This window comes from Anolis sagrei, chromosome 1 (genome assembly GCF_037176765.1).
Source record: "Anolis sagrei isolate rAnoSag1 chromosome 1, rAnoSag1.mat, whole genome shotgun sequence".
In the NCBI taxonomy this organism is placed as follows: Eukaryota; Metazoa; Chordata; class Lepidosauria; order Squamata; family Dactyloidae; genus Anolis; species Anolis sagrei.
This window is the reverse complement of record NC_090021.1, coordinates 315,646,922-315,674,769: the sequence shown is the minus strand read 5'-3', so window position 1 is coordinate 315,674,769 and position 27,848 is coordinate 315,646,922. Positions and strand designations below refer to the sequence as shown.

General features: G+C 40.0%; 1 protein-coding gene across 2 annotated transcripts in view; it reads left to right on the top strand.

Moving 5' to 3' along the window:
- TC2N (tandem C2 domains, nuclear) overlaps window positions 1-27,848 on the top strand; it is a 48,301-nt gene that overhangs the window by 8,253 nt on the left and 12,200 nt on the right. The window contains exons 2-6 of one of the 2 annotated variants that reach the window (XM_060756634.2): window positions 17,163-17,280; window positions 18,523-18,750; window positions 22,489-22,668; window positions 26,072-26,163; window positions 26,853-26,910. In XM_060756634.2, coding sequence (XP_060612617.2) covers window positions 17,214-17,280; window positions 18,523-18,750; window positions 22,489-22,668; window positions 26,072-26,163; window positions 26,853-26,910 — 625 coding nt within the window. In that variant the 5' untranslated portion in view covers window positions 17,163-17,213. Of the gene's footprint in view, window positions 1-17,162; window positions 17,281-18,522; window positions 18,751-22,488; window positions 22,669-26,071; window positions 26,164-26,852; window positions 26,929-27,848 lie in introns of both variants that reach the window. The other variant, XM_060756629.2, reaches the window with a different exon arrangement.

The following is a 27,848-nucleotide window of genomic DNA, read 5'->3' as shown; positions in this document are numbered from 1 at the left end:
ATTTTTTTATTGATGCCATATAGAAAGTTTTACATTCAGGTTAAAAAAAAAAGACATAAGCATAAATAAACTCTCAGAAAGAAGAAGAAAAGCCTAAAAGAGAAAGGAATAAAGGAAGGATAGTGGGAGGGAAATGTGACTGAAGGGGGAAAAAAAGAAAATCCACGTAAAGAATATATAGTCTGATTTTCATCTACTCCTCGGTGGTTAATTATATATGAAAGCCTTTGACAGCTTTGATGTACTTTGTGTTACTTATTTTTTTTATGACATATCTACCCTGCTTTTCTCCAACCTAAAGAGGACTCAAGGGGACTTAGTGAAAACTACCCAAAATATAGCAGAGCATCCAAAAAGAAACAGGACACAAAAGCTGAGCATCAGCTCATTAGCGAGCAGAGCATGAAGTGCCATTAGTTGTGGCTGTAAAGAATCCAAAGCCTAGGTGGGCAAAGATGCAGAGTCCAATATTAAAAATCACAAAATCTTTGTTTACAATAATAAGAAATAACTGCATTGCTTAATAATGAAGAACTGGGTCTGATGTATTGTTGAAGGCTTTCATGGGCAGAATCACTGGGTTGCTGTAAGTTTTCCGGGCTGTGCGGCAATGTTCCAGAAGCATTCTCTCCGTTTCACCTGCATCTATGACAGGCATCCTCACAATCCCTCTGAGGACGCCTGCCATAGATGCAAGCGAAACGTCAGGAGAGAATGCTTCTGGAACATGGCCATATAGCCCGGAAAACTTACAGCAACCTAACTGGGTCTGAGTTACTCCTAACACCCATCTCTTCTTAGGTTTCAAGAGAGGGGAAAAACTCAAGCACTACATCTCTCCTGATACACAAGCAGAGAGAAATCTCAAAGCACACTGCACATGCTCTAAGATGTAAGGAACATAAATCAGAATGAGAGCAGAAACAGAGAGGAGACAAGAAATTAGAAACATCCCAGGAGACATGGGGGAAGGGAATTCCCTCAACCTATCCTAAACTAACTAAACTGTTCCTGATTGAGGACTTGAGACTTGGGCAGTGTGGGGTTGAATTTCAACAGTTTGGAACCATATCCTGAAGCTGGGATTTTATTTAGCTAGAACATGTAATCCTCATACTGCAGCCCTCCAGCTGTTTTGGCCTCCAATTCCCAGAATCCCAAGCTAGCTTGTTCAATGGTCAGGTCAATGTCTGACCTAGAATTATTATGCATCTGCATGACTTGTGTCTTTCCAGGGAAAATGCAGTCATATATTGGAAGTGTAAATCATTTAACCCTGTTACCTGCTTTTACACTTCCCCAAAAATACTATAAGCTCGAATTTTATCAAGGACCTCATGAGTTGTGAATGTTGAATTGAAAGCTGTTTGGGTCTGGACTTTGGCATGTGACAAATAGTTCTTTCATATAGTAAGGGCACAAAATGTTTCAAACTTTTCAAACTCAAAGAGGAAGGTGTTTGCAGAAGTTGTGGTAGTGGTAATAACTGAAGTGTTCTATCCTCATATTTCTTTTCTTGACTAATATCTTCAGGAATGTACAAGGGAATACTGTTACAGGTAATTATGCAATAAAAAGTCCAAAGAGGAAGTTAGTTCCCAGCCAAAAACAGTTAGTGGCTTGCTTGCACAACGCGTCATACCTTTCTGAATTGTGATCCAGGTCAGTGTAAGAACAGAAAATCTTCCTACATTGTGTAATATAAAAGGAAAGGCAATTGACAGTTATTCATCATTATAAAAAGGTTATACGTATGCATACATGTATTATCTTCATTCAATGTATTCCCTTGTTTTTCTTACTTTATGACTCAGTGATAGTTTGTGAAATTTATTTCTCTTACTTTTACTGTTAATAGATTATTTCCTGTTATGAACAGCATTAGAAATCTTAACTAATTATACAGTTGCAGAGTCTTTTTCAGTAAGTAAATAGTTATCAGGGGGCATGGTGGTGCAGCAGGTTAAACTGCTAAGATTATTATTATTATTATTATTATTATTATTATGTTTATTAAGAGGAGAACTATTAGATAACTTTGTTAATGAATGGCAACCAATGATTCAACGTCTTAATGTAAAATTAAACTAAAATATATAGAGAGAGGATCCGATAAGATTGTAGACAAGGAGGAAGTGGATGTAAAGTAAGAGTCTATGGTATTTTTATATGTATTGTTTAGATAGTAGACTGTGATCCCTTAAAGGAAATATATTATCAGATAAATGATTATGGAACATTAATAGATAGAAAGTATTGCACTATTTGCAACAAACACTTGCAAATGTATGTCTACTTAAATGAATTTTTAAAAGGGAAAAAAACTGGGTTGTTGGTCTAGAGGCGTTCTCTCCTGACGTTTCGCTTGCATCTATGACAAGCATCCTCAGACGTAGTGAGATCTGTTGGAACTAGGAAAAAGGGTTTATATATCTGTGGAATGACCAGGATGGGACAAAGGACTCTTGTCTGCTGGAGCTAGGTGTGAATGTTTCAACTGACCACCTTGATTAGCATATAATGGCCTGACAATGCCTGGAGCAAACTTTTGTTGAGAGGTGATTAGCCTTCGACAATACAGGGGAAAAAAACTGCTAAACTGCAGAACTTGCTGACCAGAAACTCAGAGGTTCAAATCCATGGGACAGGGTGAGCTCCCATTGCTAGCCCCAGCTTCTGCCAACTGAATAGATCGAAAACATGTAAATGTGAGTAGATGGAGAGGTAACGGTGTTCCATACAGTTATGCAGGCCACATGACCTAGGAGGCATCTTTGGACATCGCTGGCTCTTTGGATTAGAAATAGAGATGAGCACCACCCGCCAGAGTCTGACTTGACTAGACTTAATGTCAAGGGGAAATCTTTACCTTTAAATAGTAATGAGCATCCACCTGAGTCCTGCCACATGCTCTATGCACAATGGAGGATCTTCTCACAGCAACACCAGAGGCACTCCAAGTGGCCAGCTTCTGGTCAAAGAACATTTAGAATAATGCTAAGTTCTTTTAAACTTTGCTTGTGTTTTTAAATGCATTTTAACTGTACTCTCAAGTCACTTCTGGCACAATAAATAAAATAGCATCCACCCCATTTGTGCCATTCATTTTGAAAAACCAGTCTTTTAATTTTTTAATTTAAAAAGCATCCTCTATTTCTGGATTTTCACTCAAGGGCAAACATGAAACTATTTTTCTTTTTTGTGATTTTATAACCTGATCCAAAAGATAGTCACTTGAAGATTGAGCAGAAGGGAAGAAGATCTGAAGATGTTGATTTGTTATAGATCTGTGGCCTGACAGAATGAACAGTGAAACTGAGTTAGGTAACCTTAACAATTGGGGTAGTGTTGTGTAGGATTAAGTCGAAAAGGCCAATAGCAACCTAAGATGCCTTATAACAGGTGTTGTTGTGATAGATGGCAAGAGTACAATGCCTGCATTTAATATATCTTCACAGGAAGAGGGTACAGAGTCAAATAATCATGACATGGAACCTCAGGCACAATAAAGTTTTTGACGAAATGGAAGAACGAGGCAATGGAAAGTTCCACAGAACTAGAGGTACACATCTAAAAGAGCAGGAGATTGCCAGAGGTGCTTGCATTTCATCATTAAATCCTCATTTCCTGTAAATGTGTAAGCCAGATAAGACTTCACGTCTTTTTAGAAACATGTTCTATTTAGGTTGTTAATACTTTGCATGTCTATAGCAATTTTCAAGGTGAAAAATAAAATGCACACACTGACAAGACTAATTTTAAATCTTAAAACAGAGAAGCATAAAAGTAATAAGGATTCTGAAATAATTCATCCATAATTTATTTACTTCATTTCTACCCTGCCTTTCCCGACCCCGGAGGGGACTCAAGGCAGCTTACAAATGCGGAAAAAAATTCATTGCCGCACAGGTGAACAATAAAACACATCAACATATAAAAGAATCTAAACTTATAAGCAATTAAAACATGCATCAATCAATCAAATAGATTATAAACCATATAAAATGCTGAGTAATGATCTCATATCCATAATTGTTTTCCAAAATCCATAGTCCATTATTGAATCTGTTAAAGTCTTATTCCGTAGTTTACTAGTCACTAAATTCCTGCATAAAAAACCAAGTCTTAAGGTCCCCCCCCCCCCTAAAAACCTGGAGGGACGGGACCTGCCTGATGGCACTGGGGAGGAAGTGCCACATCCAAGGGGCCACCACTGAGAAGGCCCTGTCTCTCATCCCAACCAGTTGCGCTAGCAAAGAGGTTGGGACGCAGAGCAGAGTCTCCCCAGCTTTTTTTTTGTTTTTTTTTTTTTTGCCATGTCAGGAGCATCCTGTTGTGAGAGAATTGGCCGTCTGCAGGGACGTTGCCCAGGGGACGCCCAGATTATTTTTGATGTTTTTATCATCCTTGTGGGAGGCTTCTCTCATGTCCTCGCATTAGGAGCCGGAGCTTATAGAGGAGAGCTCATCCGCTCACCCGGATTCGAACCTGCAACCTGTCGGTCTTCCGTCCTGCCGGCACAGGGCTTTAACCCACTGCGCCACCGGGGGCTTCCGTCTCCCCAGCTGATCTTAAAGCTCTTGTAGGCTCATAGAGGGAAATGCGTTCAGACAGGTAAGTGGGACTAGAACCATTTAGGGTTTTATAGGCCAAGATCAACACTTGGAATTGGGCTCGGTAGCAGACTGGCAGCCAGTGGAGCTGACGTAACAAAGGACAAGTATGCTCCCTGTACGCCACCCCAGTTAGAAATCTAGCTGCCACGCGTTGGATTAATTTAAGCTTCTGCGCCGTCTTCAAAGGCTACCCCATGTAGAGTGCTTTGCAGTAGTCTATACGAGATGTAACAAAAGCATGGACCACCATGGCCAAGTATGACTTCCTAAAGTATGGGCAAAACTGGTGCACAAGTTTTAATTGTGCAAAAGCTCCTCTGACCACTGCTGAACCATGAGGTTTCCTCAGATTATTCCCAACTGTGAACCTGTGTCTTCAGGGAGGGTGTAATCCCATCCAACATAGGCTGTAAAAATATCTGAAGCTGCTTAGATCAGAGAAATTAATAAGAGAAAATGTCGTAGATATTCATAAACTGAGAAAGTGTGTAAAGAGAACGAAGATCTTCTGGGGAGGCCCTGCTCTCGGTCCTGGCACTATCACAGACGAGTTTGGTGGGGATGAGAGAGAGGGCCTTCTCAGTGATTGCCCCCCCCCCCCCCGGTTATGGAACTCCCTTCCTGGCAATATTAGATAAGCCCCTTCCCTCCTGTCCTTCAGGCAGGCCTGTAGCAAGGGGGTGGTTTTAGGGGTTCAACCCCCCCCCCCCGAAATGTTTCAGATTTTTTAAAAAAAACTGGTTTACTCATGAATTTTAACTGGTTAACCAAATCCCCATGCTATGTCTATGAGATGCAAAAAATTAAGAGTCCCTCCAGAACTGTAAGCACTATCTCAAGCAAATATTGACAATTTATTCACACTGTCATTACTTGCAACAATAGCTGATGTAGTGAAGCAACCAAGTTGGGTGTGTGTGTGTTGAATGCTCTCATTAAGGAGGCCAGACTTGGTGGAGGTGGTTGACAGGGGCAGAGCTGCAGGCTATTGAAGGTTGCTCTGCCCCCTGCTGTGCTCTTTGCTTCAGTGTGAGCTAGGAGGCAGGTTTCAACCCCACCCCAAATTTTCAACCCTCCCCGAAATGTTCAACCCCCCCCCCAAAATTGTCAACCCTCCCCAAAAAATTTTTCTGGCTATGGCCCTGCCTTCAGGAGGATGGCGAAGACCTGGCTGTGGGACCAAGCCTTTGGGGCAGTGCAATGAGGCAAAATGGTGTCCTGATGTGGTTTTTAAGCAACATTTAATGTGGATATAAGTGATTTTAATGTTTGTATGTATTTATGGTTTTATGTCCCGGCATTGAATGTTTGCAATATATGTGTTGTGCTCTGCCCTGAGTCCCGTGTGGGGTGAGAAGGGCGGAATATAAATGTTTTAAATAAATAAATATCTCCATAACTTTATAGAAACTAAGAAAAAATTTTTGGGGAGGGTTGACAATTTTGGGGGGGGGTTGAACATTTCGGGGAGGGTTGAAAATTTGGGGTGGGGTTGAAACCTGCCTCCTAGCTCACACTGAAGCAAAGAGCACAGCAGGGGGCAACATATCTATCCAAACGTATCTCGGCCTATCAGCCCACCAGGACCCTAAGATCTTTGGGGGAGGCCCTGCTCTCTATCCCACCTGCTTCACAGGTGCGGCTGGCGGGAACGAGAGACAGGGCCTTTTCTGTGGTGGCCCCTCAGCTTTGGAATGCCCTCCCCATAGAGATAAGATCAGCCTCCTCGCTGATGGTATTTCGAAAAAGACTGAAGACATGGATGTTTGAACAAGCATTCGGCTAATCCGGTGCAATGAAGTTGATGATCAAGGACTGGTAACCACAGACGATGAAATTGGATTATGATTTTAGTTAAGAGATGCACTGGTTTGTATTGGTGGCCCAATACTGTGTATGTGTGTATGTGGTTTTATGCTTTTTAAACTGAACATTGTTGATTATTGTAGTGTTGTAAACCGCGTTGAGTCGCCAATATAGGCTGAGAAACAGCGGTATACAAGCGCAGTAATAAATAAATAAATTATTGGGTTGAGAGGAATGATAGGCAAAAGGATATACATGTTCGACTAGCATATTGTTAAGGAATTCCCTGCCAAAAAACCAGATAGCTGTCAATATAAGCTATCTTCAGATTTGTAATTTCCAAGCAATTACAATTGCATGGAGGGAGAGTTGGGCCACGTTCCCTAGCCCTTGCTGTCACATTTCCTCTGAGATATATCCCCATGCTTTCCATGCATTTGCAAATATCTTCAGTGGTGAAAGCAACTGAATAATATGTGAACTGTCTCCCTGTGAACTGAAAATGTGTGTTTTCCGGATTCCACTCCTTTTTCATTGCATGTACTGGTAGAATACAAAGACAAGTAAAGCAGAGGAGAACATATGTACTATCTTGCAGTTGTTTGGACATGTAACAGCTGAAGGGGACTTTAGAGAATAACCCCCTTAATGAGAACTGTACATGGCTGTATACTACCTCTATGATAAAAGTAGGATATCTGAATCTTAGTTCCTGGGAAAGGAGCAGAGAGTGCTTTTGCTCCAATGTCTTGCTTGTGGTCTTGTTCATGACATTTGGTTGGCCTTTTTTAAGAAGCAGAATGCTGTGCAGCATTAGATATGCCTTTGGTCTGGTCCAGCAGGTTTGTCCTTGCACAACATGAGCTTCTTTTGATGGCAGACTTCCAAGAAAATATAAGCTGGTCCTTGGGTCCTCAGACAAAACAACAAGAGGTAAATTCCGCTGAGGCAACACCCCTATTTCTGCTACCTTTCACTAGGTTTGTATTCACAGAAATGTTTTTTTCCCCATTAAAATAATTATGCTTGTCTTCAGTAACTTGAAGACATGGTTTCAAACAGTTCCACTGAGGAGGAAAAATTGGAGAATTATGAAATACTCTACTTAGAAAATAAAAGAAACCCACACATATAGGGTGGGTGATTCCAGGCTTGGTAGCAGAATATGTGAAAAGACGTCTTGGTAGATCACAAAAGGACATGAGCCAGTAGTGTGATGTAGTAGCTTAAAAAGCGAGTTCTATTCCAGGTTGCATCAATAAGAATTTTATTTGTTTATTTATTTACCATATTTATATACCACCCCTCTCAACCCGGAGGTGATTTGAGGCAGTTTACAGTCGGCAGTCAATGCCCCCAAACAACATAAATACAATTAAAAGCATTACATATAATATAAACCGTATAAAAGCAATAAAACAATAAAAACCATAAAGCACAAGTCCTCAGTGTCTCATCACTAAAATCATTTTTCTGACTCATTGTCCAATTGTTCAGTGGATCTCAATTAGTCTGTTACACTGTGTCTGCAAATGTCTGCTCAAATAACCAGATTTTGACTTTCTTTCGAAATGTTATGAGGGAGGGGCCGATCTAATATCCCTAGGGAGGGTGTTCCATAGCCAAGGGGCCATCACTGAGAAGGCCCTGTCTCTCGTTCCCGCCAATTACATCTGTGAAGGGGGCAGGACCGAGAGCAGGGCCTCACCAGACGATCTTAAGCGCCTAGATGGTTCATAGGGGGAGATGCATTCAGACAGGTAAACTGGTCAGGAACTAGTCAATATGCTGTATGAATTGGGGGAAGTATGTAATAGTATCCTTCTATTTTGCTGTCGTCAAACCTAATCTGTAATATTATGTCCCGTTCACCTTTTAGAAACAGCTGAAGACATTCTTCTGCTCACTGGCCTATGAGGCGGAGGAGGAATAGATAATGACATTGCTATTATACCTCTGAGTAACATTCGTACTTGGGTCTTTCAGCCCTGCTAGCTCAGCTGATATTTTGAGTAGTGATCAATTTATATGCCCCCAAAGAACTCTGTTGATTCTGGGAAACTGACACTTCTGTTTCTGTGTTTTATGTTTGTTTTGTGCTTGTTTCATGTCTGATATAATAAGTTGTTTAAATTTTATTCTAATCTGCTAAATTATAATTTGTTTTTATATGGAGTTTAATTTTTGTTATTATGTGTCTATTAGTTGTTATGTTCAGGCATTGAATGTTTGCCTTTTGTTGTGCGATTGGAAAATGCCCTGACTCCCTTCAGGGAGATAGGGAGGAATATAAATAAAGTTTTTTATTATTATTATTATTATTATTATTATTATTATTATTATTATTATATTTGATATGATGTCATCTTGAAGATGGAGCAAGCTTGTTTTCTACTACTACATCAGAAACCTAGCCATAGAGCAAAGGGTTTAAATTACAGGAAAAGTGATTCCACCGAAACTTTAGGAAGAAATTCCTGGCAGTAAAAACTGTTTGACAGTGGAATCTACTGCCTTAGAGTGTGGTAGTTTTTTCTTCTCTGGAGGTTTTAAAGCAGAGGCTGGATGGCCAACTGTTGGAAGTGCTTTGGTTGTGTATTCCTGCATGGCAGCGGGTTGGACTGAATGGTCTTTGTGTTCTCTTCCAACTCTGATTATTCTCTTCAGTTCAGAACATGTTCTCTCTAATAATAATAATAATAATAATAATAATAATAATAATAATAATAGTCCCAAGTACAGGTTCTGTAGTCCGATGAAGCATTGTTTGGAATCAAGTCAAGATCTCATTCCTGTTTCTTGGAAGCTTTGCTTGGGAAAGATTCATTCGTAAGTGTCTTTGTTTCATGCTTTTGATTCTTGGATTCCTTGATTGTGTATTCAATATCCTTGGATTCAAGTTTCCTGTTTTGTTTTTTGTGGATTTTATCATGGAAGTTTCAGCCTTTGTTTTTCATGGACTTTGATGGACTAATACCCTGGACTATTTTGTTCCGGCTTATTTTCCTACCTAATTGGATTTACCTATTTCTTTAAATGATTTTTACTTTATTGCTTTTTAATTATCTTCAATAAACAGATTGCATTTCTACTCAACTGTGTGGTGTTTAAAATCAGAGGGCTTTTCTTGGCCTGGAGTGCAACACACAGTACCTCAGTAGTAAATTAGTTCATCTCGTTGAGAAGCTCTGTATAGCCCAATTCTTTTCATTTTTCAATCTAGAATGAGTTATCCTTTTAAAAATCCCTCTTGCTTGTTTAAGGTAGATTTTTATAGTACCAAATTAAAAACCAATTCCTACACAGGTTGATAAACAATGATTTATTCATAACAACGGTCATTATTCTGTTTTATTTTAAGATCATGCTCAGCTCTTGATTGTTTATGTTCTTTACAGTCAATTCCTATTATCTTCATTTTTACTTAATTACATGCTGAAAGTATTTGCTTTCCTCTTCAAATATTTGTGTCTTGTGGTAAGAGTAAAATCTTTGATATGGGGTTTATCTGATTAACTTGTGCTGTGTGGCCAAACAAATCTGGGAATTGTAAGGTAACTATGTTTTCTTGTCTAACAGCATTAAAGTAGTAATGATTGCTTTCTTTAGAAATATGTCTGGCAAATTGTGTGATTTAAAAAAATCAGCTTTGATCTTTCAAATTATGTGTGTGTGTTTGATTACCTTTTAAAATATGTTCTCTTTAGTTTTATTTTCCATGTGTAATGCGTTTGAGTTGAATTGAAACTACTAGCCAATTTAGTCAGAATAGCTAAAACCTACACCTGTTGAAAACTCTACAAGCTAGCTGGAATTGCCCCCCCCCCTCCCGAAGTGTGACAGGAAGTTTTTGCTAAATGTGAGAGAAATAAGGTTGAACATTGTGAAAGCCATCCACTACATGGCTACCCGCCTCCTTCCAGTACACTCAAATCAAGGAAAAGCTTTATGAGAACTACCACTCCTCTTGGCATCCCCCCCCCCCCCCAGCAACAGCAAGGGTATCCCTTTGGGCAGCTAACCCAGGAAATCCCAACTGGATGGCCCCCCACGAGGGTCTTCCTCCAGGGGCAAACCAAGATTGGGCAACTTGGAAGTCCCTGAACAGACTCAGAAGTGGAGTGGGCAGATCAAAAGGCAACCTGGCAAAATGGCACTTCCTAACAGAATCCCACACCTTGTGTGACTGTGGAGCAGAACAGAGCATCTGTATGCTTGTCCACTATGCCCTGCCTCACGTACAGAGGAAGAATTGTTGGAGGCTACAAACAATGCCATTGCTGTTGCCCGTTTTTGGCCAAAAGATATTTAGCCGCCTGAACTCCTTCTATCTTTATCAGTTTTATACTAATTTATGCAATGCTTTTGATATGAAATAAAATAAGCAGAATAGCACTGAGCAAAGCAGAGAAAAGATTACTATTGAGAAATACTTCGGTCAACACTGAATCTAAAAATACACTAGCATTAAAACATTGAATTTAAAAATACCAGGATGCTAACATGAGAATCTCAGTTGGAATTGTGAACACTGTGACTCTTTACAGGTTTATGAAGCTTATTTTTTGAACAATAAAATACATTAATTGTACTAAAATAATAAAATACATTGGCAAAAGCTGCAAAAGCCAATCAATTTGTCTTAAATACTATTAAAGATACGAAATAACAAGATGTTTGGTATCTGAGATTACACACAAATGTCTAATGAAAGTGCATCACATTAATAAGGCATATTCTTAATTTTTGGGTATTGCCTGTCTAAGTCGGAAGGTACTTAGAGTGATGATCTAAAGGTAATATGGAGGAAAGCAACAGTTTTAGGTAACTTTACCCTTTCATGGTGTTAGTGTAAGACAATACTACTCTAAAATATAGCAGAGCATCCAAAAACAAGCAGGATACTAAAAGTTTGAGCATTAGCGAGCAGAGCGTGAAGTGCTGTGTGATGTGGCTGTAAAGAATTTAGAGCTTAGGCAGGCAAAGATGCAGAGTCCAATCTTAATCACAAAAAGTTTACAATGATAAGAAATAACTGCATATCTTAATAGCAAAGAACTAGGTCTGAGCTATCCTAATACCCATCTCTTCTAAGGTTTCAAGGGGGGGGGGGGGGACGCCAATCACTACATCCCTCTAATACACGTGCAGAGAGAGATCTCAAAGCACACAGCGCATACTCCAATGTAAGAAACAGAAGTCAGATTGAAAAAGGCTTGCAGTGGGAAAGTATCACAACCAATCAGAATGAAAGCAGAAACAGAGAAGAGATTGATACATTCCCAACTGTCATACAGGAGACATGGGGTAAGGGAAACTCTCAGACTATACTAAGCTAACTAAACTGTTCCTCATTGTGGACTTGAGACTTGGGCAGTGTGAGATTGAATTTCAACAGTTAGATATATGAAGATTTGAAAAAGGATGCTATGATATGGTGGATTAACTGGAGAGAGATGTGTCAGCAGCTCATTGGCTGAGTGTACCAGGGGCCAGTGTTTTGATTGGCTGCTGAGACTAACTGTTCTAACTGTCATTCTGCCATTGTTCTCACTTTGGACAGTGAAGAGATAGTACTGGCTGCCAACTATCTTAAGGACTGATCGTTTTATGGCATGAGGCATATTTCAAAGATTATTTTAAAATACTATTTTATTCCTCTGTTCACTGCCTGTATTCAAAGAGACCGATGTATACGTTGTTACCCTGTTTGAACCTTTGAACCAAAGTAAAGATACTGTTATTGTATCTGTGTCTGGTTTTACTATGCTGTTTTATGTTGTTGATTTTATTTATTATTTCATATTTTGTTATGATGTATTTTGTTATTGTCTGTTTATTATGTTGTGTTATTTTGGGTTTGGCCTCAAGTTAGCCACCCCGAGTCCCCTTTGGGGAGATGGTGGCGGGTTATAAATAAAGTGTATTATTATTATTTGTTTCACAAGCCTGATTGACATTTTATTATACAGCAGGATATACCTTGATTTAAATACTGTGGTAAAGCTACTTATTCTGCTTATTCACATTTACCAACCCTCACAAAATCATGGAATGGGAGCCATGTAGTTATTCTGCTTGATTCTTAATGTTCTTAATTTTAGTGCATTTTTAGCAACATCTCCTGTTTTAGAGGGGTTTTTCTTCTTTGCAGAAGTGTATTTCCTTGTAGCAATACAATTTATTTAAAAGTATTTCCTGAAGGGAGAGAACTTAGACACAGTAACAACAAAGTCTTAAGTTGTCAATGTGACTTGCACAAGAATAACTTATTAATGCCAGGAAAAGTTTGCTGTGTTATAAATGTCCTGCATAAAACACTTAAAAATATATCCAAGGATAGATCCACCTTCTCAATATTGAAAAGAGAACATTTTGGACCTTTGAATGGCGCCTGAATTTTCTTGGCTCAGTAATAGTAGTTAAAATATAAAATACAGTCTATTCTCAGGTCATATACACAAATGACTTGTCAGGCCTGAATTCCATTGGCATTGGCTACTGCTCCATATTTCACAAGTGATGCAGGAAACAAGGAAGAGCCTGTGTTCATATCAGTTTTAAAATCGTGAAGACCACCTGTATTGGGCACCATTTGTTGATCAGATTATTTACCAGGCACAGGAAAAAGACATACCTGTGCATGGGATACCTTTCTGCATTCATACAAAAGTTTTGTTTAGCCCTGATGGTTCATATTTTGTAATGCAATTGTGTTTGACATGACTGTAGGACCATGTTCTGTACTATGCAATCTATCTGTCCCACTGATGAAATAGTTCTCACTAGCACAATGTGAACAGAATGCAGTTCCCCCTTTTCCCTTCACCATCCTTCCAAGCCCTCTGAAGAATGTATGTATGTATGTTGAGGCAGACAGTGTTTCCTCAGGACGAGGAGGATGATGGGTTACAGATTTCTGCATATGTCCCTTGTTGTTGAGGCAGATAGTGTTTATTTTGAAGCACCTCAGTTTCCCAGGGAAAGAAATGTTGTTTTAGAAGACAGTCATGATTTGGATTCACACCTGCAGGTGGAGGAGTCAACTGGCTCTTCTGTGAACTCAAGGCCTATCGATTCCCAGGCACAAGATAATGAGGGATCCGGCCTTGAAAGTAATGGGGATCTGTGTAGGGAGGACCGTTTGCAATTAAGGTTATGCCAAAGCACCCGGCTTGCAAGCAAGCGGGAACTTCGGGGGCAACGCAATGCTTTCATGCTAGCAAGCCATATTTAATGATCTGTTTGAAGGCAACTCTTTGTCAGAGTATCTTCGCTCACACCCTGTGAACTTCCTTGAAATCTCCTCGGCTTTCAGGAGAAAGCTGTTAGCTCTTTGGGACTTTGCTTTTCGATCTTCGTTCCTGGGACTTTGTCATGATGCCATGGATTCTGGTTTGACCAATGCTTGTGGATTATATTCATGTTATTTGCTTTTGGACCTTGGAAGCTTTGCCTTGCATTTAAGTTCATGTTTTGGCTTTTGAACTTCAGCAACCTTATTTCTATGTTTTGGTTTTACCTTTCTTCAGTAAACTACAAAACCTACAGCCCTGGTGTGTGGTGTTGTTCTGAGCAAAGTGAATCTATCCTGAGTTGCGACATAGACACACAACATATATAGACAGAGACACAGAGACTACTTAATATTCCAGCTTTTTCATGAGAGTATTCTGGCCCCGAGGGGAGCTGTCGCTTCACCGTCCATTTCTGACACTGATGAAGTACTTCCTCATGCTTGCTGGAGATTGTTATGGCATCATAAATTAGCCTCCCCGCATAAGAGGAACCTACATTTCCTACTTGACAGATGCAACTGTCTTTCGGGCTGCAAAGGTTGACATCAAGCTGCACAAATTGCTCGGAAGCTCACTCTGACCCAGGCTGGCTTTGAACTCATGACCTTTTGGTCAGTAGTGATCTTAATGTAGCTGACTCCCAGCCAGCTGCGCCACAGTCCCAGTTTGAATCGAGAGCCTAGACAAATAAAATTGTGGTGTGAAAAAATAAAGAGGAGATGCTCCTCTTTTGCATGAGCTGAAGTCTTCACATGTGGCATTAAAATGGATCTCCTACTTGAAATATGGCATAGAAAAAAGAGCAGAATGACAAGAGCTAAACAAAGAAAGTGGATACATGGCAGACCTCAACAGAAAGATAAGGTCTCTTGCTTTTACACAGAACTAAATTGAACAATGCATTGGCTATGGTATCAAAAATATATTCTTGTCTTCTTCTCCTCCGTTTTCTGCTTTGCTCCAGTTATCCCTACTGGGTTTCCTAATCACAAGAACAGGTTTGTGGGTTGTAGAGGGGCTGCAGTAGGCTTTCAGAATTTACTGCCACTATTCTGCTGGTTCTCTTTATTCTGAAATGGAATGCCACAGTTGGTTTTTCTTATGATAGGCGTCACACACTAGATCAGGAACACCTTTCCGCCCAGCATCAAACAGAGTCCTGTAGTTTCTAAATACAGAAGTTTATTTACAAAAGGCATATAAAAAAATAAAAAGGTCTTTCTCCAAAGCAGTAGAAAAGGTGCTATAAAATAGCAATTGTCCAAAGTATAAAGACCAGTAGTCCAAGATTGTAATGTCCATGAAATCCAAGGTAGCAAGAAACATGAAATCCACAGTAGCGAAGTACATGAAATCCAGAATAACAAGGTACATGAAAATCCAAGAAGTCATTGCATAGTCAAAAATCCTTAGCATGAAAACAAGAATTTAAGCAAGACAAAAATCCATATAGAACCATAGGCAAACTTGAGAGCTGGTCATGACGAAGAATACCTAAGAAAATAACGAATTGGCAACCATTTAAGGACTATATGAATTCAGAGAAAAGGATGATAATATTATAACTTAATTAGACAAGAATCATAGAATCATAGAGTTGGAAGAGACCTAATGGGCCATCCAGTCCAACCCCCTACCAAGAAGCAGGAATATTGCATTCAAAGCACCCCCGACAGATGGCCATCCAGCCCCTGTTTAAAAGCTTCCAAAGAAGGAGCCTCCACCACACTCCAGGGCAGAGAGTCCCACTGCTGAATGGCTCTTACAGTCAGAAAGTTCTTCCTAATGTTCAGATGGAATCTCCTTTCTTATAGTTTGAAGCCATTGTTCCGTGTCTTAGTCTCCATGGAAGCAGAAAACAAGCTTGCTCCCTCCTCTCTATGACTTCCTCTCACATATTTATACATGGCTATCATATCTCCTCTCAGCCTTCTCTTCTTCAGGCTAAGCATGCCCAGCTCCTTAAGCCACTCCTCATAGGGCTTGTTCTCCAGACCCTTGATCTGGACACATTCCAGCTTGTCAATATCTCTCTTCAATTGTGGTGCCCAGAATTGGACACAATATTCCAGGTGTGGTCCAACCAAGGCGGAATAGAGGGGTAGCATTGCTTCCCTAGATCTAGACACTATGCTCCTATTGATGCAGGCCAAAATCCCATTGGCTTTTTTTGCCACCACATCACATTGTTGGCTCATGTTTAACTTGTCCTCAGTCTCAAGGAAAACAGTCTCAACAAAGAGGAAGGAGAAGGAGAAGCACATTGTGGAAAGAAAAGGAGTTTAGAGACTTTGTATTAATAATGAAGAAGAAGATTGGAAGACAACAAACCCAACCCTCCCCTACTTTTTCCCTTTCTTCCCTTCACCTTCCCTAGATCCCTAGATCCAATCTCCACTTCCCCACCTACGCTGCCCAAACCCTGCCCAAAGTCTAGCCCTACAATACTGCCTTTCCTTTTTATTTATATGTACACAAAGAAACCCCTTAATAAAAACGATAAAAATGGGGGAAAGGTCTTTCTCCAAAGGCAGTAGAAAATGTGCTATAAAATTGCAATAGTCCAAAGCATAAAGATCAATAATCCAAGATTGTAATGTCCATGAAATCCAAGATACCAAGAAACATGAAATCCACAGAAGCAAAGTACATGAAAACCAGAATAACAAGGTACAAGAAAATCCAAGAAGTCATACCATAGGCAATAATCCATGGCATGAAATTATAATTCATGTACATGAATTCAGAATGAGGAAGGACTCTTTCAAAACACTCCTATGACAGACCCCCTACTGTGGAATGGCATCCCTTAGAAGTTTTGACAAAATGTGTTACAGTAGACTCTCACTTATCCAACATAAATTGGTTGGCGGAACGTTAGATAAGCAAAAAATGTTGGATACAACTTTTCGACAGAAAAATAGTTCAATACATGGGTAACATTATGTAGTCATTACTGTATTTACGAATTTAGCACCAAAATATCTCAATGTATTAAACCAGCTGTGGATCCGGGCAGGAGGCAGACTGCACTGGATAATACAGAGCGTTGGATGAGCGAAGGTTGGATAAGCAAGACTCTACTGTACTAATGGCATTTAGAAAACACTGTAAGATTTTTAAAAGTGTCTCAGAATGGAATAGAGCATATTTAGTAGTTACGTTTTTTTAATATGACTATAGTGTTACTTTGTATTTATGAACTTGCTTAACATTTTTAAAATGTGCATTGACTGCTTTTTCACTGATGTTTTCATTTAACTAAGATAGAGTGATCCTAGCACAGCTCCTAGTGCAGTAAATGAGATCAGTGTTTTATATCAGAACATTGCTCTTCTTTACACTGCACCAGCTACAGTATATGACTAATGGGAGAATGCAAAAAATAAAGAAAGTAAATGTCTCATCTAACTTCATGTCTGATCCAATGTTTTATTTTCAGGGCTGATACCTGCCTCACCTTTATGTATTCCATCTTGTGTTCAAAGCAGAAATGGCAAAAGAATTCATAAAGAACTGCTGCAGAGGCTGTCTGTATATTGGGAAAGAAAAGAATGATGGTGAGTTAAGTTGATGTTAAATGCTACATGCTGTTAATTTGGACATAGGTCTAAACATTTTTTGCTGTTTCTCATTTCATAATATTGTTAGTATGAAACCAACTCTTGTGCTAGCAGGAACGCTGACCAAAAGGTCGGCAGTTCAAATCCAGGGAGTGGGGTGAGCTCCCATCTGTCAGCTCCAGCTTCTCATGCGAGGGCATGAGAGAAACCTTCCATTGGATGGTATAACATCCAGGCATCCCCTGGGCAACATCCTTGCAGACGGCCAATTCTCTCACACCAGAAGCGACTTGCAGTTTCTTAAGTCACTCCTGACATGAAAAAAACAATAGCCATGAATATATTTTAGAGATGAGTCTTCCTGTTAGGCTTCTCACAGAAATTGATAATTACTTGTAATATGTATTTTGTTCTCCACTTTCCTTGTGAATAACCATGGGATGTCTGCTTGTCACAATGCATTTTTAAGTATGTGAGAGATAGACAGACTTCTGTGAAACCAGATAAGTTTCCTTGGCCAAAATTATGAGGATTAGTTATTTTACATTCTAAAATACAGTAGAGTCTCGCTTATCCAACATAAACAGGCCGGCAGAACGTTGCATAAGCGAAAATGTTGGATAATAAGGGAGGATTAAGGAAAAGCCTATTAAACATCAAATTATGTTATGATTTTACAAATTAAGCACCAAAACATCTTGTTTTACAACAAATTGACAGAAAAAGCAGTTCAGTACACGGTAACGTTATGTAATAATTACTATATTTACGAATTTAGCACCAAAACATCACAATGTATTGAAACAGCTGTGGATCTGGGAGGGAGACAGACTGCGTTGGATAATACAGAATGTTGAATGAACGGAGGTTGGATATGCGAGACTCTATTGTAGTTCATATTATACCCAAAATTATGAGGATTAACCTTTTACATTCTATAATAGTTCATATTTGTGACCAAGTTAATATTTAATATTCAACTCCTGAAAACTTTTAATTACATTTTAATAGGCATCTTCTAATTTCTTTTTCCATAGTCAGATATGGTAAGAAACTGAAAGCAGATCTGGATTTCAGACCAATTGCTCTCAGGATATTTACGCTCCATTGTTATCTTGCCCTGGATACAATCAGCAGGATGGAAAAACCTATTCTCATCCTGCTAAAATACAAAAGCCCGTTCCAGGCTGTTCACTGAAGAATTAATGTGCTTGCCATGCTTTTTGTGTCAAATAACAGCTTCTCTGGAGAAGGAGTCTGAGGTTACAGACAAATACAAATCAAATATTGTGGAGAAACCACCTTTGTCTTCTGTGTCGGTGAAACGGCAGGTTGGCTGTTCAGAAGATTATCTTCTCTCCAAGCTCCCTCCAGCTGGCCAGGAAGTACCCTTTGTGGTCCCTCAATTCAAACTTGCTTACGTCCAGCCCAAGAACCTGGGTCATTCATACCGTGGAGGAGTTCAAGGTAAAAACAATGGAAGAGAACATTATGACGTTAAAGCAGTGTTTGGGTAGACTGTCTTTAGATAGGTTTGTAGAAGCTTGTTTAAATGATGGGGGTTATATCATATATTGTTTCCAAGGTATTTGATAAAGAATTGTTATCTCAAGTTTGCAGCCTCTGCCAAATATATGTGACAGATCCCCTCTCCAGGCTGGCCCAACAAACTCTTGGGCAAGGTGATCACTATGCGAACCAATAGATGTGTTGTTGTATGGGTTCACCATGATAAGCCTGATCAGACTGTATCAAAATTTTAATAAGGAGAGCCAGACACCATTGTAAAAAAACAAACAAGTAGAAGTTTGATGTGTTGTCAAAGGCTTTCATGGCTGGAATTAATGGGTTGCTGTGAGTTTTTCGGGCTGTATGGCCATGTTCCTGTAGCAATCTCTCCTGATGTTTCGCCTGCATCTGTGGTTCTGTTGGCAATGAAGCAAGTAGGGTGTGTGTATATATCTGTGAAATATCCAGTGTGGAAAAAAGAACACTTGTCTGTTAAGGCAATTGTGAATGTTGCAATTATCAAGCTTGAATAGCACTGAGTAGATATGAAACTGCAAAGTCAACCAGAGACGGTATCTGCATAGTGGTAGCCTGGGCTTTGTTGTCTGGAGGCATCCTCTGTTTGGGAAGTGTTACCTGGCACTTGATTGTTGGCTGACTGGAGCTGTACCAAGGTCTCCAGTCTTTGGTCCCAGGTATACGATAGCTGCGCTCCCTCGCTAGAACCTCCAAACAAGCTCATGGAGTTGTCCTGTTTCTGAGAGGTGTTTTTTGTTTTTTTTTACTTTCTTGATTCTGGGTTTTTTAAACACTAGTAACCACATTTTGTTCATTTTCATGGTTTTCTCCTTTCTGTTGAAATTGTCCATGTGCTTGTAGATTTCAGTTGCTTCTCTGTGTAGTCTGACATTATGGTTGTCAGAGTGGTCTGGAATTTCTGTACTCTCAACCATTAAGACAAATTTACATAACATGTTAACACCTGAACAAGTTAATCATTTTCAGCTTCCCAAATTCCTTATCAATTCTTCACTCTGGCTGACTATTCTGTCTTTGTTTCGGCTTTTCCTACCTCTATCAGTGTATCAACACCAGACCTGTATAACCTGTGGCCCTCCAGGTGTTTTGGACTTCAACTCTCAGAATACCTAACCATTGGACAGACTGGCTAAAGCTTCTGGGAGTTGGAGTCCCAAACACCTGGAGATCCACAGGTTATGCAGACCTAATCTACATGGTAGAATTAACATGGTTTATTTGCCCTGGTTCAATATTGAGCATTCAAGAGAACAAGAAAGACCTTGTAAAACTACAACTTCCATGATTTCAAAGCTTTGAACTATGATAGTTAAAATGGTGTCAAACTGTAAAATTATGCATCATAGACATACTTAATGAAAGGATTGAGACTAGAATCTCAAGTCCTTCGGGAGATGCTAGCGGGGTACAAATAAAGTTTAATAATAATAATAATAATAATAGAGTCTGGGGCACAGAGTCTTTGTCCTTTCATTAGTACATCTATAGCAGTGGTTCCCAACCTTTTTTTGACCAGGGACCACTTTGACCAGGGACCACTCTCCAACATTAGTACCGAAAGAGTTATGGATCAGTTTTTGGTCAACTTTAGATTCGGTTTGGTTATTTGGGGTGCTGATTCAGAAAATTGCATTGGATCGACCTCATTAGCTCTAGTTTCTGATGCGGAATATATATCATCCAGATTTTAAAAAGTCTAAATGTATACATTTTGCACCAAGTTCTAGAATATCATCGGCTCTTGAGGGAAAAAAATTACCATATACAAATCCTCTCTGTCATAGTTAGAAACCATTGATTCTTGCTTACTAGTTCAGATAGTGTGTCTGTGGTTTCAGGGACTTACCACACAACATATACAGTTCTCATAACTGTAAGTAAACACTGTATTGCTCTTTGGGTAACCATTAATCCCAGAATGAAAGTTCCTGGTTTTTACTATGATTGATTTTAGGGTTTTTTTTAAGGTTGCTGCTTCTCTTTATTGAAAGCAGAAGCCAATCAAACTTGATATAAGTTATGATTTCATTTCAAGAAAACTTAATAAAACATTCAGGCAACTTAGACAATCGTTTGCATTCCAACTGTTATTTCTCCTACTTAATCTTGGATGGGAGGGTTAAGCTAAGGTCTTATTTCAGGCAAATAAGGTTTCTATGACAATATGTCCTTTTGTCCCTCTTTTGAAGCTGTTGGCTGTAGACTTCTTTTTTCCCCCCTGAGTGCTTTGGATGAGAGAACAGTATCTTATTGTGAAATCTATGCTCTTCAAGGAATCTCAGCTCAAGGAATGCTTTCTAAGTCAGGATGTTTAATGTGTACAACATTCCTGATCTTGCAGTCCTAAATACCAAACAATCCATTATGTTGTGGGTCTAGAAATGCTTGCCTTTAACTGTGTAACACTAACTACTAAAGATGTAACAGTTCTGGAATTAAAAGAGCAGATGGGAAAAAATACTATATATCAAAATGATGTATGGATTATAATTTTGTGTAACATACTTGGGCTTGCTCCTTTTCCTCCTATATTTTGCTGTAAGATGTGGAAAATCCATAAAGGTATGGTTTTGGGGGAGAGGTTTGGAAGAAGAGGGGGAACATCCTCAGATGCTTCAAATACGAGGTTATGAACAATAGCAGGCCAGTGGTTCCCTTCCCTTGTTCTAGACATTGCTGTGAGAAATTAAACTGCTAAGCAAGAGTCCTGGAATCTTATTGTCATCAACTCAGGGCTCCACCTTCAAAGTTCTTTTCGTCTGGTCAGGGCTATATGCTACAAGCCATGTTTTTGAAAACTGATTTACCAAAAACAATAAGATTGTGTAAGAAATTTCTCTCTATAGCTAATAATTGTAGACGTTTCATTTAAAAGTGATCTCTTGGGCCCAAATTATAAAGTGTTGAAATGCCAATACGATACATTCTGACATGCACATAGTGAACACTTTTTGTGTGTCATTCCAAATGCATGAATATACATATATGGTACTATTCCATTATTTTGGTGGAGTCCACTAGGGGCCACTAGAGAGAGAATAATAGTCTATTTTATGAGGGTGGGTTGAAGGAATAAACCCATTTCCCTTTTTTTCCTGTTATTCTCCCCATGTGTCCCAGTTGTGGAAACCACCCTTGTTTATGATATGGGAAGTGGAGAGGAAGAATAACCAGAGAAAATGGGGGAAATGGTTTTCCTCCTTCAACGTCTACCCCCCACCATAAAATGGAATATCCTTCTTTCTCTAGTGCCTCCTAGTGGCCTCCGCCCAGATAATGGAACAGTACCGTATATGCATGCTCAGTGAACACTTTTTGTATGTCTGTAATAGAATAGTTTTAATGTTATTATTGAGTCTGCAAATGTATGTAACAATACCAAGTAATGCAAGTGCGGAGTTTTAATAACTGCTGTTTCTTTTATCTGAAAAAGAACATTATACTTTTTCATATAAATACCCAGGGGAAGTATTTTGATCCAGGAAACCCTTTTAGTTTTGCAGGACATTTTCCAAAGCAGCTGCTAACCTTTACACAGACATGCAATCCGGGAAAAGGAAACATTTGCTTTTTGACTCTGTATGATGACCTTTTGCACACACATTACACAATACTTTACTAAATGCTGAATGGTCTAATATAAATAATGCTTCACAGGTTCTGCTGTGGCATCTTTTGGTGACCGAAAAACAGAACTTTCCAGTGCATACCAACAGAGACCTCTTGTTGATGTGGTGTATAACCCATTCTATATGCACCACCAGCCGCCACCACTTTCTCCAGACTTGGTACGATGTTGCCCAGAAAAAATGGACAATAGGAGACTGTATGGGTCAGGTAAAATGAGCTGTAATACTACGCACTTTAATACAACACTGTAATACTACACACTCTTCACTGCCTCCAGGTAGAATAATCTGTGATCCAGAATACAGTGCTGCTCTTGGGTGTGAAAAAGTTACTTTCAGAGTCCCTATGCAGTCTTTCGGTATAGCTCTGTTTGAGCTTTATTTAAAAAACTAGCTTGGGGACCCGGCGCTGCCCGGGTTATTAGAGAAAGTGGGTAATGGCGGTTCTGTATGCCAAGTTTGGTCTTGATTGGTCATTAGAAGAGGGTTGTAGCAATCTTCGGAAGGGAGTGGAGGTACTTGAAGTCCCATCATCCATAGTCTGTTCTCCCCCAACCCTCACCAGAATGTTGAGTTGGCCATGGGGGTTCTGTGTGCCAAGTTTGGTCTTTATCAGTCATTGGATGAGGGTCTCAGTAATTTCACTAAGTGAGTGAAGGAACTGCAAGTCCCATCATCCATGGTGCATCATCCTCCAAACCGCACCAGGATGTAGAGTGCATCATGAAAACCCGGTGTGCCAAGTTTGCTCCTTATTGGAAATTGGATGATGGTTGCAGTGGTCTCAGGAATTGAGCGAAGATACTGCAAGTCCCATAATCCATGCTCGATCCACAGTCAAACCACACCATGGCGTAAAGTGGGTCATGAGAGGTCTATGTGCCAAGTTTGGTGTTGTTCAGTCATTGTTGAGGGTCGCAGCAGTCTCGGAAAGCGAGTAGGGGTACTTCAAGTCCCATCATCCATGGTATGCCCTACTCCAAACCGCAGTAGGATGTAGAGTGGGTCATGGGGGCTCTGTGTGCCAAGTTTGGTTTTGTTCGGACATTAGATGAGGGTTGCAGCAGTCTTGGGAAGAGAGTGGAGGTACTTGAAGTTCTATCATCCATTGTCTGTCCTCCTCGAAAGTACACCAGGATGTAGAGAGGGTCATGGGGACTCTCTGTGCCAAGTTTGATCTTCATCAGTCATTGGCAAGGGTCTCAGTGGTCTCAGGAAGTGAGTGAAGTGACTTCAAGCCCCATCATCCATTGTCAAATTCTTCCAAACCGCACCAGGATGTAGAGTGGGTTATGTGGGCTCTCTGTGTAAATTGTGGTCCTGATCCATCATTGTTGGCAGTTATAATGGTTTTAGGAAGGGAGTGCAGGTATTGCAAGTCCCATCGTCCATGGTGCATCCTCCTCCAAGCCGCACCAGGATGTAGAGTGGGTCATGGAGACTCAGTGTGCCAAGTTTGGTCTTTATCGGTAATTGGATGAGGGTTGCAGTGGTCTGAAGAATTGAGCAAAGGTATTGCAAGTCCCATAATCCATGGTCCATCCCCGGCCAAACTACACCAGGACGTAAAGTGGGTCATGAGAGGTCTATGTGCCGAGTTTGGTCCTGATCAGTCATTGGATGAGGTTAACAGCGGTCTCAGAATGTGAGTGGTGGTACTGCAAGTCCCATCATCCATGGTTCATCCTCCTCCAAACTGCAGTAGGATGTCGAGTAGGTCATGGGGGCTTTGTGTGCCAAGTCTGGTCTGTATTGGTAATTGTCTGACCCAGCCCCCTCTGGCTTTTTCCTTTCCTCTCTTTGCCATCTCGGAATCTTGGAATTGAGGCTGGCCAATCAGAGACCATATGCAAATTTCCTTCTCATGTCCTCGTTTCTGCCATGAACTCTTTTTTCCACCAGGGGCTCCTATTGAAGCTGGCCAATCAGAGACCATATGCAAATAGCACCACTGCGGCAGCCAATCAGAATGCTGGAACTTTCAGGCTGGCCAATCAAAACGCTGGCACATACTCCTCCCGTCACACCGCCACACTTTTGCCCTCCGCATACAAACTTTCACCTTTATTATATGTATAGATGTTAAGAACTCCTGGTATAGAATGATGATCCTGGCTACCCTGTCCCTGGAGTTTTCTTCAGTAGAGAAGGAAAGAGAGAAGGAAAGAAAGTCAGAAGGGAAGGAAGGAAGGATGAAAGGGTGGAAAGGGAGAAAGGAGGGAGGGAAGGAGGGAGAAAGAGGGAGCTAAGGAAAGAAGGGAGGAAGGAAAGGAAGAAGGAAAGAGAGAAGGAAGGAAGGATAGGATGGTGAGAGGAGAGCCTAAGAAAAGGGCCCAAGGGGCCGCATCTGGGCCCCCGGGCCTGGGTTTGCCCATACTTTCATTAGACAGAGTAAGGCAGATGCCCCAGCTAACAAATTTAAAGTGTTATGAAAACGCAGTGAATACTCATTTAACTTTATAATTCTATTTTTAGTACTAGGCATAGGGAGAGGATTTTGTTGAGATTTAATGTGTTGTGTGCCAAAATAACTCACTAGCTTTGAGTATTATGCACCTTGACATGGTTGGATGGGAGCAGCATTTAAGGTTGACAAATGTCTTGGACTGAGCACTTTTCCATTTTGCTTTGGCAGTATCCATGTTTTTATGTATGTGCTTTATTTCAGACATATTGTACTCATACTTTAAAATTAACTAAATTGATAGCTACTCTTACTCAAAGGGAATGGAACAAATATATGTCATTGTTTAAATACATACTGTTTATTTGAGGTAAAAAAACTAGTTCATACTGGTTTGAACCTGAGGAAAAAAGTGTATCTGTGATTACTTAATTGGTTGCTAGAAGTAGAAGCTGCATTTGAACAACTTGGAAAGCTTTGGGTTTGTTGACATGGTCTTTTTTTAAAGGGACTAGCACTGTCTACAAATCAACAAGTACTAATTTTAACATAGGTACCAGAGCCACCGGTGGTGCAATGGGTTAAACCCTTGACTGAAAACCAACAGGTCGGAGTTTCAAATCAGGGGAGAGTATGGATGAGCTCCTTCTGTCAGCTCCAGCACCCCATGAAGGGATATGAGAGAAGCCTCCCACAAGGATGGTAAAACATCAAAACACCTGGGTGTCCCCTGGGCAACGTTCTTGCAGACGGCCAATTCTCTCACACCAGAAACGACTTGCAGTTTCTCAAGTCACTCCTGACACACCCACAAAACATAGTACCACAAAACTGCATTGAATTTTCTTATGTGATTTAGTCACATTGCTTGGGGAAAATAAAAAAAATGTGATAACATGAAAAAGTCTTAATATGCTCAACAGAAATATTTTTTTCTGTGGACACAAATCAGTGGGAAGTGAATGGTTTCCATTTAGTTTAATGGAGCTGGTGAAGGAAGATTGTGATGTGCAACATACTTGTAGCTCTCTGTATACGCCTGAGATGCATCCATTCATCTTTAGGGTGTGATTCTATTTTTTCTTTTGTTTCTGAATGTGATCTTTATCCCTCCTCCCTTTAACAATCTGAAGACCACTACATGTGCAACTTTCTTTGCTGTTTTTGAGCTTTCAAAAAGTGCCCCCTTTTCTATTCCTCTTTGTAGTTTGTGACTTGCGGAGCAGCACATTGCCAGGCTCATCCTCTTTTAGCCATTCTATGTTTGATCTTACAAGTCCACCTCACCATTTTATCCAGGTGAGTTTCTCGTGTATTTGACTTATATTTCCTCACCTTCCCCACAAAGACAGCAAGGCTATTCAACCCAGGAATCCGTTATTAATTTTTGCATAATTAATCTAATACTTAAATTGCTTAAAAGGCCACTCTATTTTAAGTTGAATGAATTACTATATACATTATTTTGGCGCTTTCAAAAGCCCTGCTCCACTGGTTCCAAATGCATTTCAGACTTGGCTATGTTAGCAAAATGTACAATATTTAACATTTGGCATTTAATGTCAGTACGTAACTAGGATAAACATTTTGTCATTAGAAAGCATATGATGTGCACTGGGGAAAAAGAGGGCTTATTTTTGTTCTGATCATAGCCTGAGTACATCCAACAAATTCTGAAATGCCTACAATGTTTAAATGTTGGCCACCCCTCCTACTGGCTATTAGGCAGGTTATTCAATATGCATGAGAATGAAATTTGAGAGTGGATCAGTCTGAGTCAGACTGCCCAATATTTACCATGGATACCAAAATGCCCTGGAATTTTCTCAAGTATTCAGATCTTTGTCTCCCAGTATCCTAGCCCAACATTCAACCCACTACACAATGCTGCTTCCTAGGTAAATGGTACACCAGGTGAATTTGCATAGGTGGTCTTACATTGATTATTTTGTCTTGTTGACTAATCATAATTTTGTTTTATCCTATAGCGATACGACTCAGTGTCTAGTGTTCCAAGCAGCACCTCCTCCATGAAGGACTCACAAGGTAGTAACAGGAGTTTAGGTAATAAGCACTGTTTTCTTGTCTTGCCTTAAGTCTGACAGTAAATTGGATTGTATATGATATAAAACATGTTTATTTTATTACTGAAATATACCTCTGACAACACCAGCTTATAGCTAATCATATAGACCTTGATTTCTAAGAGGTTTCAAACCTGCAGTAAACATCTCTGAATCTTTTTCAGAGATGAACCATTCGCCCCCCCCCCCCCCATTGTGTTTGTACATATTTTCCAGAAATAACTACTAACCATGGATATACATTTAGTACAAATCTATATACATAAAAATGTAATGTTCGTTTGTGGAATTAACATAGCTCAAAAACCACTGGACGAATTGACACCAAATTTGGACATGATACACCTATCAGGCCAACGAGTGACCATCACTCATAAAAACACTGAAAACACAGCAGGAGGGACTTAAAAAGCCAAAAAAGCAAAAACGACTCCCGCTGGCAAACAAAACACACAATAGCATATCCACACTCTCTTCTGGACTACAGTTTCCAGCATCCCCTAGACCAGACCTTTTAGGGAGAAGAGAATAATGCAAATGCACTGCTTCCAAGCTGCAAGCTTTCTTCTCCTTGGATTTCTTTGAGAGCACCCCAATCCCTTCATATTTCCCATTTTCTATTCCTGGACTACAACTCCAGATAGATAGATTAGATAGAGCAATGGTTCTCAACCTGGGGTCCCCAGATGTTTTTGGCCTTCGACTCCCAGAAATCCTAACAGCTGGTAAACTAGCTGGGATTTCTGGGAGTTGTAGGCCAAAAACATCTGGGGACCCCAGGTTGAGAACCACTTAGATAGAGATAGGTAGGTAGGTAGATCGATCAGGAGGAGTGCTGGAAGTAGCAGTCCAAGCATAGGTAGAGAAGGAAGAAAGGGGGAAAAGAAGAAGGGAGTGAAA